The sequence below is a fragment of the Mytilus californianus genome, unplaced genomic scaffold (assembly GCF_021869535.1).
Source record: "Mytilus californianus isolate M0D057914Y unplaced genomic scaffold, xbMytCali1.0.p SCAF_2, whole genome shotgun sequence".
Taxonomy (NCBI): domain Eukaryota; kingdom Metazoa; phylum Mollusca; class Bivalvia; order Mytilida; family Mytilidae; genus Mytilus; species Mytilus californianus.
In genome coordinates, this window is record NW_026262668.1 from 90234401 (window position 1) to 90247205 (window position 12805).

Genomic DNA, 12805 nt, shown 5'->3' on the forward strand with positions numbered 1-12805 from the left:
ATAAAGCATTGATTGTAGTTGATTCAACTATAATCATGGACAAAGGAAGATAACTCCAATTTAAAAAAATTACTTGGTATTTAGAAGAAAATAAAAATTTTGCAATTTTTCCATTTATAAAGGGGCATAACTCTAGAACGGTTAAAGTGATGCCACAAAAATTCAAACTTGATCTGTGTTTTGTGGTTATAGGCATTATGTATAAGTTTCATAACATTTGGTTGAGGTAAACTTAAGTTAGAGAACGGAAACTAAAAATTTAGCAATTTTTCCATTTATAAAGGAGCATAACTCTAGAACGGTTATATTGACGCCACCAAAATTCAAACATGATCTGTGTTTTGTGGTAATAAGCATTATGTATAAGTTTATAATATTTGGTTGAGGCAAACTTATGTTAGAGAACGGAAACTAAATATTTTGCAATTTTTCCATTTATAAAGGAGCATAACTCTAGAACGGTTAAAGTTACGCCACCAAAATTCAAACTTGATCTGTGTTTTGTGGTAATAAGCATTGTGTATAAGTTTCATAACATTTGGTTGAGGCAATCCATACACCAAATATAGTTGACCTATTGATTATAGTATCTGAGAAATAGATCAAACCATAAAAAATAAATATTGTTCAATAAACCAATAAATTAAGGTCAAAGTCAGATGAAACCTGTCAGTCAGACATGTACCCCTTACAATCATCCCATACACCAAATATAGCTGACCTATTGCTTACAGTACCTGAGATACGGATTTGACCACGTAACTTTACCCTTGGTCACTGATACATAGAATAAGGTTGAGGTCAGGTGAATCCTACATGACGGATATGTAGACGTTGAAAGGAACTCATATACCAAATATAGTTATCTTATTACTCATAATAAGTGACTATATTGCTTAGCAAAAAAACTGTTATTTTGTTTTCAAGCAGTCACTGAACCATGAAAATGAAGTCAAAGACAATGGACATGTGACAGACGGAAACTTCGTAATATAAGGTATCTGCATACAAGGTAAGAAGTTGAGAAAAATTATAAAATAAAGGAGCGAAAGCTCATATAACACCGTTGAAGAAAAAACTACGCAGCCATTTTCACCGCTAAATTAAACAACCGTAGCAAACACCAACATCAACAACGCCTTCACCGCTACAACCATCCTCCTCTTTAAAAAAAATCCCGAAACTCCAATGACGATGAACTCATAAAAACAGTAGTAAGTCCATAGTATAAAGACACTGACATGATATATTTAGTTGAGTTAATACTTTCAGGGGATGTAACTGTTCACGCGACAACGACCGTCCAAGTGGAAGTTTTCAAGACTAGCTTCAAACATAAAAAATACACTCCTAATCCAACACAGAGTTCTCTGATATTGAAATAATCAATATGCTTGGTTTTCTTATTGACAACATATTACATTTTGTGGAATTTTTTTTTCAACAGAAAATCGGCATTTCAACGGGATTTAACATTGCTCCTATTCACGCTGATTCGTTCTTGTATTCATATAATGCAGACTTCATACAAGGGCTTCTAAAGGAGTATGAAAGAAGATAGCAGTATTCCTTTTACAGATTTTGGTCCTCTCATTCAATAACTAACAGTTTGATTTGTCATTTATGTAACTTAATTAAGGATTTCACCGATACAGGTCGGGCTGCTTCATATATTGACTTAAACTTGGCAATTATCAGTAAGGATCGATTGAAAACTTTACATAAGAACAAAAGTTATTACTTCGATTTCCCTATATAGACTATTCACTGCAGCGACTGCATTCCAGAATTTTTATCTTCCAGTTAATACGACATGCCAAGGCATGAGATTCCATTTATGTTTTACCTGATAGAATTTCCTGCTTACAAGAAAGTATCAAAACCAAATGTTATTCATGGTAAAATTGATGTCTTTTAAGGAAACCACCATGCTTTGGTCATATCAGTCAAAAATTACAACAGAAATGTTCAATATGTCGTAGCCCCATCCTCCTTTTATTAGTTTATGACAATCATCTAATGCGACTAGTCACCATATTTCTACATGACATGAGCAACATGAAGGATGTAACCAGTGGAACATGAGCAGCTTACCCTTCAAAAAACCGGAGTTCAACCCCGGCTGTTGATGAAGTTCATGTTTCTAAATCTTAAGTTATCTGTGTAGTTTTGTTGTGGACTGGTACATCTCCCTTTTTTTTCTTTTGGTCACGACTTATTAGCTATGTTTATACCTAGACTAAGTAACGATATTTATGAACATAAGTATATTAGCTACGTTTATACCTAGACTAAGTTTTGATATTAGAGAACATCAATACATTAACTACGTCTATACCTGGACTTAAGTATGATACTAGTGAACATCGGTATATAATCAACGTTAATACCTCCAATAAGTTATGATATTAGATGATCATCGATATATTAGCTATGATACTTTAAATACCTGAACTAAGTTATGATATGAGTGACATCGGTATATAAGCAGAGTTAATACCTAGACTTAAATATGATATTAAGGAACATCGGTACATTAGTTACGTTTATCCAAGACTAAGTTATGATATTAGTGAACATCGTTGTATTAGCTGCGTTTATACCTGAACTAATTTATGAGGATAGTGAACATCGGTATATAAGTTGCGTTTATCCCTGGACTAAGTTATGATATTAGGGAGCATCGGTATATTTGCTACGTTTATATCTTTTCTTAGCTATGCTACAAGAAACATCGGTATATAAGCTACGTTTACTTCTGGACTCAATTATGATTTAGATAAACATCTATATATAAGCTATGATAAATGTAATACCTGAATAAAATTATGATATCAGTGAACATCGTTATATTAGTTGCGTTTATACCTGAACTAAGTTATGCTATTGGCGATTATCGCTATATTAGCTGCTTTCATACCTGCACTTAGTCATGTAATTAGTGAACGTTGATATATTAGCTTCATTTATACCTGGACTAAGTTATGATATCAGGTAACATCGGTATATTAGCTACGTTTATACCTGAACTAAGTTATGCTATTGGCGATTATCGCTATATTAGCTGCTTTCATACCTGCACTTAGTCATGTAATTAGTGAACGTTGATATATTAGCTACATTTATACCTGGACTAAGTTATGATATTATGGAACATCGGTATATTAGCTACGTTTATTGCTGGACTATGTTTTGATAAACTGAACATCGGTGTATAAGCTGTGACTATACCTTGACTATCTTATGATATTATTGAACATTGGTTTAGTAACTTAAGTTTATACTTGGACTAATTAATGTAATTAGTGTACATCGGTATATTAGCTGCGATTATATCAGGACTATGTGATGATATTTATGAACATTGGTATATTACTAGTAACTGCTTTTATACCTGGACTAAATTATGATATTGGTGAACATCGGTACATTAGCTGCATTTATACCTGGACTAAGTTATGATATTTGTGAACATCGGTACATTAGCTGCATTTATACCTGTACTACTAGTAAGTTAAGATATTAGATGAACATCGATATATTAGCTTTGATAATTTAATACCTGGACTAAGTTATGATATTAGACGAACATCGATATATTAGCTTTGATAATTTCAATACCTGAACTAAGTTATGATTTTAATGAACATCGGTATATTAGCTGCGTCTATACCTGGACTAAGTTATGATATTAGGGAACATCAGATATTAGTATTAGCTGCGTTTATACTTTTTTTCGGTGAAAAGCTCATCGGCATATTAGATGCGTTTATACCTGGACTAATTTATGATATATATGAACATCGGTATACTAGCTATGTTTATACTCGAACTAGGTTATGATATTAGTGAACATCGGTATATATTAGCTACGCTTATACATTGGCCAAGTTATGATATGAAATGAACATTGATATATTTTACCTGGACTAATTTATGACATTAGTTGAACATCGATATATTTGCTTCCTTTGAAACTAAGTTACTTACCAAACTATTCAAAATTTCCCTGACAGATGAACAAATGAATAAAAAACCTGGATACCAGATAATAGGTAATGGTCACATAAACCCGTTTGACAGATGCCAAAGAATTGCGGTTATAGAGTATCAAGTCTTACTACAGGTATAACAAAATATGACATTAATCAATGATCCATAATAATGAAGTCAAAGGAAAGTGAAGCCTGCAACACAGCCATATTCTCCCTACAGTTATTCCACAGACCATATATAGTTGACCTTTTAAATTACCTATTCATGAAAACTTGATATTGATCAAAGAACCCTGGAGATTAATATATAATACACCTAATACTAGTAGTCGTTCTTTACACCATTTATATTTAAACAATTACTACAGTAATTGTGAAACTGACCTATTCCCAAAAACTTCACGTTCATTATTGAATGATGAAAATCAGGTCAACCTCAGCACATGTTCATGTGTAAAGGGAATGTTTCTCCCTATAAAAGGGTATACCCAGACGTGTCACTGGTATGGGTCACTATTGTAATGTCAAATATATGAAGGGCGGATTCATGCGGGGCCTTGAGGGGCGTGCCCCTCCTCCCAAACCCATAAATTTGCAAAGCATGGGTTGTCCTCAGCTTATTACAGAATATTTCGATGATTTTACCTCAAAAAATTTAACCTAAAATCCTGGATCCGCCTTCGAAATATATCAATGCTGTGAAATTCCACGTACGTAATAAAACAATGAGTAGATCTGTATATGTCAATGGGGCATACTATTCATCTTATTCTGTAAAGTTGTCAGTAAAATATGTGAACGGATCTTTATATCATCTAATAATATGGATGACCCCACGTGGTAAACATCTAAATAAGATGTCACAAAATGTCTGACAGCTGCGAAATATATAAACGGGTTATGATTTTCCTATCACATAAACGTATGGGTATGGATTTTGGTAAAAATCAATAATGGATGGTAGTGTTTTTTTAGTCCTCAGGCGAACGTCTTTACCAATATTTGTATGCTGAGGACCCCCGTGTTCATTTGTCCGTCTAAATCAGAAACGTCACAAGAGGTTGCCCTTTGTCATATGAACCCTACCAGAAGGATATTTACACTTAACAATCAATCTAGAGACCACATGTTATTGACCCATTACTTTAAATAATTGAGAAGCTCAATTAATCAAGAAAACTTACTTATCAATGAAACATGAAAATGAGGTAAAGGTCAGATGAGCCCTGTCAGATAGATATGTATCACTACCAACCGTATATAAATCAAATATAGCTAAGCAATTTAATGATTTTTACCATGGTTAAGGTGTGGATAAATTGTAATTTTATTTTATGAGTTGTGTAATCAAGGATAGAATTAAATGGGTTTAAGATGTGCAACCCAAAACTGCAGTCTTTAAAGTTTGGTTTGATCAATTTGATGAAACCACCAAATCAATATATACTTTTGTAAATAAAAAGCTCAAGCTTCAAATTCATCCTTTCCTTCAAACTAAGGAAGGAGAGTGTGGCATTTAATAAGATAACTTTTAAGATGATTTTCTTCATAATAATATAATGCATGCACAATGTATATGTAAACTCGAGTCCTAATGAATTTCAAGACTTCAATTGTAATGCCAATAACACATTTCTTTGGTTTTTTACCTTTACTTGATCCACTCACACTTGTATATTTCCTGAGCTTTGCTGGGAATCACATTTTTTTTTCAGATAAAAGTTCATTTTCATTATTAATGTCTTCCTGTGAAGACTTTCTTTTACTGTCAGATCACTTGTTAATCATTTACTCCATCATATTAGTTTTTAGTCTGTTTAAGGAAATGTACAAAACAGGAACAAATTACATCTGCCTTCATTCTTTCACTCATGAAAATTAAACTTTAATAACAATAGAATAAATCAACACCAACACGATGATTTTACTAGCTGAAGTGGGACAAATAAAAAAAATACATTCAAACTGTCCAAGAGTTATCAACACACGCTTTGATCCAAAAGAATTGCCATTTTTGTGCATACTCAGCACGATATCATTTGATCCCAATTGTGTGACAACGAAATAAATTGACCTATAATTTATAGTAGCTGAGAAACTGATCTTATCACTAACACCTAATAAAATTTACTAAAGACTCATGAATGTGAGGACAGGTAATTGAGTCCTGTCAGATGAACATTAATCCCTAGAAATTATTCTATACACCAACTATAGTTGACCTATTGCCAGACAGAAACATCCAACCATAAGGCATCTGTTTTCAAATATAGATTATGCAGCTGATCAACATTCACAATTATAAAGCTTATATGAAAAGCTTATGCCATGGTCATGCTGACAGATAAGCATCCCTATGTCTTGCATTCTGTAACATTCCACACACAAGTATGACAAAATTAAATTAATTAGCTTTTTTAATAAAACTGGCTTTATCAAATAAATCAGTAAAAATAAGACAGTGTATATCACAAGTTAGTAGTCATGTATATAAGTAAAACTATTTTAAAATACAACCTACATTTTATATTTTGAGTAAAGTAAAACCTATACATCTAGAATCTAATTATTACAGTAAACGACACACTATACTTAAGTTTTGTTTACAATGATATATAGATTTTTTACAGCATTTATAAATGAGAAGCATGTGCTGCTTGATAAAAAGGTAAATTTAAAACATTGAACAACAAGTGTCTCAGATAAGAGAGAAAAGTTTTATTTTCTATTTATTCATTTATATTTTTTTTTTGGAAAAGGCTTAACAGGAACATACATGGCATTATTGCCACTGAATCACATACAATAAGTAAATGGGGAATGTGTCCATGGGATACAGATGATGCCCCTGCTTGCATACAACATTATCAAGGGACATAACTCAAGAAGGTAAAAGTAACGGTACCAAAATTCGAATTTGATCCCAGTTTTGTGGTAATAAGCATTGTGTGTAAGTTTCATAACATTTGGTTGATGCAAACAGAAACGAAAACATAACTCTAGAATGGTAAAAGTGACGCCACCAAAAACTTAAACTTGATCTGTGTTTTGTGGTAATAAGCATTGTGTATAAGTTTCATAACATTTGGTAGAGGCAAACTAAAGTTAGAGAACGGAAACCAATTTTGGGATGTACAGACGGAAGGACTTACAGACGGACAAGGGTAAAACTTAATGCCCCCTCCACTACGCCGGGGGCATAAAAATGTGTCTTTTTAAAATCATCATTTTCCCAAGCTTGAAAAGATTTGGATTTAAGTTTTAGTGAAATTCATAAATATCTAACCAATCAATAGGGAATCTCCTATTTCCTTATTTAATAACCAATCAAAAACAAAATGTAGAACTTATAAAACTAACCTCTATTGATTATTTGCTTTCTTGTTTAATATCTGACTCATCCAGTTACTTCTCACAAGAAGATGAACATGTGATTTCAAATAGGGGTCAATGAGAACCTAAATGGTGTCATTGCTGACCTTCATGACATCCAATCAGAACTCAATGAGGATCTTTATGAATGGTTTAAAATTCAGAATCATGAATTGCCTGTAATGGCAATTATTTTGCCTGTTTGATTCTATGTTTTCTTTCAAAAAAACACTTAACATTAACTTGAGATGGTTTAATGAACATATTAATTTCTGTCTTAAAAAGTATATATTGAAAAATGTTATCCTTTAAAGTTGTTCACTGGTGACATTTACTGAACTACTTTTCATTTAAAAATTGGTTTTGTATAAAATATAAATGTACCAAAAAATATTTAATATTTAAAAAATTATCATTGATAAATAACAAAATAATAATACCTTCTTTGGTGGGTATACATATCAATTATATGGCACTTTTAAAATTAATTTTGCAAAATACAAATTGACTAGTACTTGCTATTAAAATGTCCATTTATATCTACTGTTATAAGCTTATCTCTAACAGTTTTCAAGGAAGATAATAACAGTTGGATTTCTAATTAAAAATATAAGGATTTACAAAAAGTTTCAGATGCTTACTGAACTCTTGAATAAATATTTGTACAAAATTAATGCATACATTTACAGTGCACAGCCATATCTATTTTTCACTTGTAATTTTTCACTATATAATTCACCAACAAAATTTAAAATGCAGTAGTTTAATTGTGTGCAGTCTGTTAGGGCATCTATAAAATCATATGTGTTCAGTTGTCAAGTCTTTCAATTGATCCAGCTTGTCCATCCAAACGAACATGATCTCCTAAAAAAAAGACAATTATCAGTATACTTTCTAAACCACCATAGGGATACTGTGTCACACTTAAAATTTTCATTTTAGTTTAGGTAGTTAACTGTTTTCACATAAATATGTCTCGCCTTTTTGTAATTTTGATAGTATAAAGCAAATATTGAATCCAAATGACAATATTTAAACATGTATACTATGTAAAACATTCAAAGTCAATGAACCATGATTTATGGTGCAGGACCAAATAACCCAATGGAAATGAGAAATTCAAATGCTTATAAAACTGCATACCAAATACTATTGACTTATCATAAGTGGTTCCCTTTACAATAAACTAAACACAAACTTATCATGTAAACTATGCAAAACATTTAAAGTCAATAGACCATGACTGAGGAGGTGGAGCCAAATATTTTCCAATGAAAGAGATATGCTAATGCTAATGCTTCTACATACTAAATATTATTGACTTACCACTAGTGGTTCCCTTTAAATCAAACTAACCACAAACTAATACATGCAAAGTAAGCAAAAGTTTCAAAGTCAATAGACCAGGACTGAGGGGGCAGGGTTGAATAATCTCCATGGAAATGAGATGTGCCACTACTAATGCATTAACATACCAATTATCATTGACCTACCACTGGTGGTTCATCTTAAACTGGCCTAATCACAAACTAATACATGTAAAGTAAGCAAAAGTTTCAAAGTCAATAGACCATGACTGAAGGGGCAGGGCCAAATAGTTTCCATGGTTTAATTTTGTAAAAATAAGCACAAAATTATTGCTGATATATTATTGTCATGCAAGATAAAAGTATGACCTCATTTTGGTCCATATGCATGCAATATTTGATCAGTAGGAAATGGGTTGTGCATGGGCTCAGTATATTAAGTTACATATATTTACATGTAAAACAATGATTTACATATTGTTTTCAATATATGACATGAAATCAAACAGACAAAAAAAAATCCACATTATAGACTGTGGTACACACTTGTATTAATATGTATTTCAATATCAATCACACAACCATCAGCAATTTTCAGTATTTATCTCAATAATTAATTAAAAAAAATAGAAGGCCTCGGTGGCTGAGTGGTCTAAGTACACTAGCCAGTCAACACTGAGGTTGTGAGTTCGAACCCCGCTCGTGCAGGTGCACTCGATTCCAATCTTAATTGACTTGGATTGTCAGTTTTCCTATCGAAGGTCCATGGTTTTCTCTGGGCACTCCGGCTTCCTCCACCAATTAAAACTGGCCGCCACGAAGTAACCCAATAGTGGTGCTTAAAAGTGGCGTTAGATCAAAAAAAAAAAAAAAAAAAAAAAAAAAAAATCAATAATTAATTGGCATCTAGTCCTAATATAGACACTAAATGCTGATATTGTATTATGATTTCATGCATTGTTTATTATTTCTTTGGAACGTTTGTAATTCTTGACAATATTTCAGTATGTTAATTGTTATAAATCAAATTAAAGAGTTGGGGGCAATACATTTGGAAGCTAATACCCCTTTAGTTCAGCTTGAAGAAATTTAAGTCAGCTGACCTATTAATTGTACAGGCACAATAACACTGGATATAACAAAAAAATATAACTGTATACTTACCTGACTGAAACATATTAGTTGCATTAGGTACATTAACTATGCACGGTAAACCAAATTCTCTGGCTACAACTGCTCCTGCGAGTAATCAAATTGAAATGTACAGTTATTGGTTTGAATTACCTATTTTACTACCAATACCTATCGTGACTTCTCAATTTAATTTTGAAGATATATCAACAACTGATCATAAGGGAAGGTTATGGTGGAACTGCTTTACTAGTCTAAAACATCTGTATCTGTTGCATCTATAGGAGTCATTCCAGTAAAGGAAAGGTACAACACAAACATTGTAGTACTGGAACCGTACTGTCATGGGAATAATAGATTGGGTTGGGATCTTAACTGTTCTGTCATTATTCTTCACATTATTTTATATCAAGGGATGGGCCATTCTCCCTATAGAGAAATTGAAAGATTTAATCATTGTAATTTCGTAATATATATGATTTAGGGTTAGGGATCTGAAACAGTTCTTGATATTCTTGAATTCAATATACAAGGAGGCATGCTTAAGCCTTAGGTGCACAGTAAATGTTTCTTGCCATGGCAAACCATAGCTGTCAACTGACCCGTATTCTGCGGGTTACACCCGAGAATTTCCCCCTTCACACAGGATTTTTTAAATACCCGCAGGGTAGTCAAATAATCCAAGATTTTAGAAAATGACCTGTTTTCACCCATATTTCTGACCGGTATTGTTTCCGGTATTTAGAAGTCAAATATACTTTCGGTTTTCTCGGTGATTTTCCTTTGAAAAGGTAAACAATTCAAATTAGAATTTGCTTATTTATCGTGCCAATGACAGCTATCAAAACATTACATTTGATTGAAAAGTAACAATTCGAGGATCACTTAAATGTAAAAGCTTTCAATCAAATCCATATGCTCTAGATATTACACTGAAAGAAAACACACTAACTTCTTTCTATTTATCTTCATCCTGTGTATAGGAGCACATTAGTTATAATTGATTTCTAATTACATGTATAGCTGGGGTTTATGACATTCATTAATAAAAAGAAGTAAACTAGTGTGAATAAAACAACTAGAGGCTCTCAAGAGCCTGTGTCGCTCACCTGATTCTACTTTGGTTTTGGAAATCATGTAAAAATAGATTAAAATCATAACAGATACCCTAATAATGAGTGAGGCCAAATTTGGTTTAATATTGGTCCTGTAATTTAATAAAAAATCCTGGTGGCCATCTTGAACAGAAAATCGGCAACAAAGTAGCAACACTTCATCAGCACCTCATAAGAAACATTTATGCCATGTTTTGGTTTCATTCCATTCAGTGCACCTCTAGAAGAAGCATTTGTATGTATTTCCTATAGGGTCTCAGGTTAAAGGAAGTCCCCCCATTGGCGGCCATCATGGATGAAGGATCAGCTTCAAAGTAACAAAACTTAGTCAGCACCTCATAAGGAACATTCATGCCATGTTTGGTTTCAATCCATTCAGTATGTGGTTCTCTAAAAGAAGACATTTGTATGTATTGTCCATAGGGTCCTTTGTTAAACATTGTCCCCATCTGGCGGCCATCGTGGATGAAGGATCAGCTTCAAATTAACAACAGTTGGTCAGCACCTCAAAAGGAACATGCATGTCATGTTTGATTTCATTCCATTCAATGGTTCTCTAAAAGAAAACATTTGTATGTATTTCTCATAGGGTCCTATGTTAAACTAAGTCCTCCGCTGGCGGCCATCTTAGATTATGGATCGGCTTCATAGTAACAACACTTGGTCAGCACCTCATAAAGAACATTCATGCCATGTTTGGTTTCATTGCATTCAGTGGTTCTCTAAAAGAAGACATTTGTATGTATTTCCCATAGGGTCCTATGTTAAACTAAGTCCCCCGCTGGCGGCCATCTTGAATGATGGATCAGCTTCAAAGTAACAACACTTGGTCAGCACCTCATAAGGAACATTCATGTCATGTTTGGTTTAATTCCATTCAGTGGTTCTCTAAAAGAAGACATTTGTATGTATTTCCCATAGGGTCCTATGTTAAACTAAGTCCCCCGCTGGCGGCCATCTTGGATTATGGATCGGCTTCATAGTAACAACACTTGGTCAGCACCTCATAAGAACATTCATGCCATGTTTGGTTTCATTCCATTCAGTGGTTCTCTAAAAGAAGACGTTTGTATGTATTTCCCATAGGGTCCCATGTTAAACTAAGTCCCCCGCTGGCGGCCATCTTGGATTATGGATCGGCTTCAAAGTAACAACACTCTGTCAGCATCTCATAAGGAACATTCATGCCATGTTTGGTTTCATTCCATTCAGTGGTTCTCTAAAAGAAGACATTTGTATGTATTTCTCATAGGGTCCTATGTTAAACTAAGTCCCCTGCTGGCGGCCATCTTGGATGATGGATCGGCTTCAAAGTAACAACACTTGGGAAGCACCTCATAAGGAACATTCATGCCATGTTTGGTTTCAATCCATTCAGTATGTGGTTCTCTAAAAGAAGACCTTTGTATGTATTTCCCATAGGGTCCTATGTTAAACTAAGTCCCCCTTGCTGGCGGCCATCTTGGATGATGGATCGGCTTCAAAGTAACAACACTTGGGAAGCACCTCATAAGGATCATTCATGCCATGTTTGGTTTCATTCCATTCAGTGGTTCTCTAGAAGAAGTTCAAATGTAAAAAGTTAACGTCGACGACGGACGCCAAGTGATGAGAAAAGCTCACTTGGCCCTTCGGGCCAGGTGAGCTAATAAAAGGGTACTGCTTTAGAAAGATATTTAATTAATGATAAATATTTAAATACTTAACAAATACAAAAGTGATTATTTCTAGGAAACTCAGTGGTACATGTATATGTTATAGTCTATAAAAAAAACCCTCTCAATACTAAAATTGGACCGAAAAAGTTCGTACACGTTATGACCTGACATTTTCTTCTTCAATGCAGGTCATGACCTGCATTTTCAGTTTCAGAGGTTGACAGGTA

The 12805-nt window shown here is 33.5% G+C and overlaps 1 protein-coding gene across 1 annotated transcript in view; it reads right to left on the reverse strand.

Annotated features, from left to right (window-relative positions):
- Nucleotides 1-6394: 6394 nt before the first annotated feature.
- LOC127730392 (uncharacterized) overlaps nt 6395-12805 on the reverse strand; it is a 91431-nt gene continuing 85020 nt past the window's right edge. Inside the window, exons 40-41 of the mRNA XM_052238772.1 lie at nt 9839-9913; nt 6395-8231 (exon numbers count right to left, since the gene is read on the reverse strand). Of these exons, the coding sequence (XP_052094732.1) occupies nt 8176-8231; nt 9839-9913 (131 nt within the window). The 3' untranslated portion in view covers nt 6395-8175. The remainder of the gene's footprint in view (nt 8232-9838; nt 9914-12805) is intronic.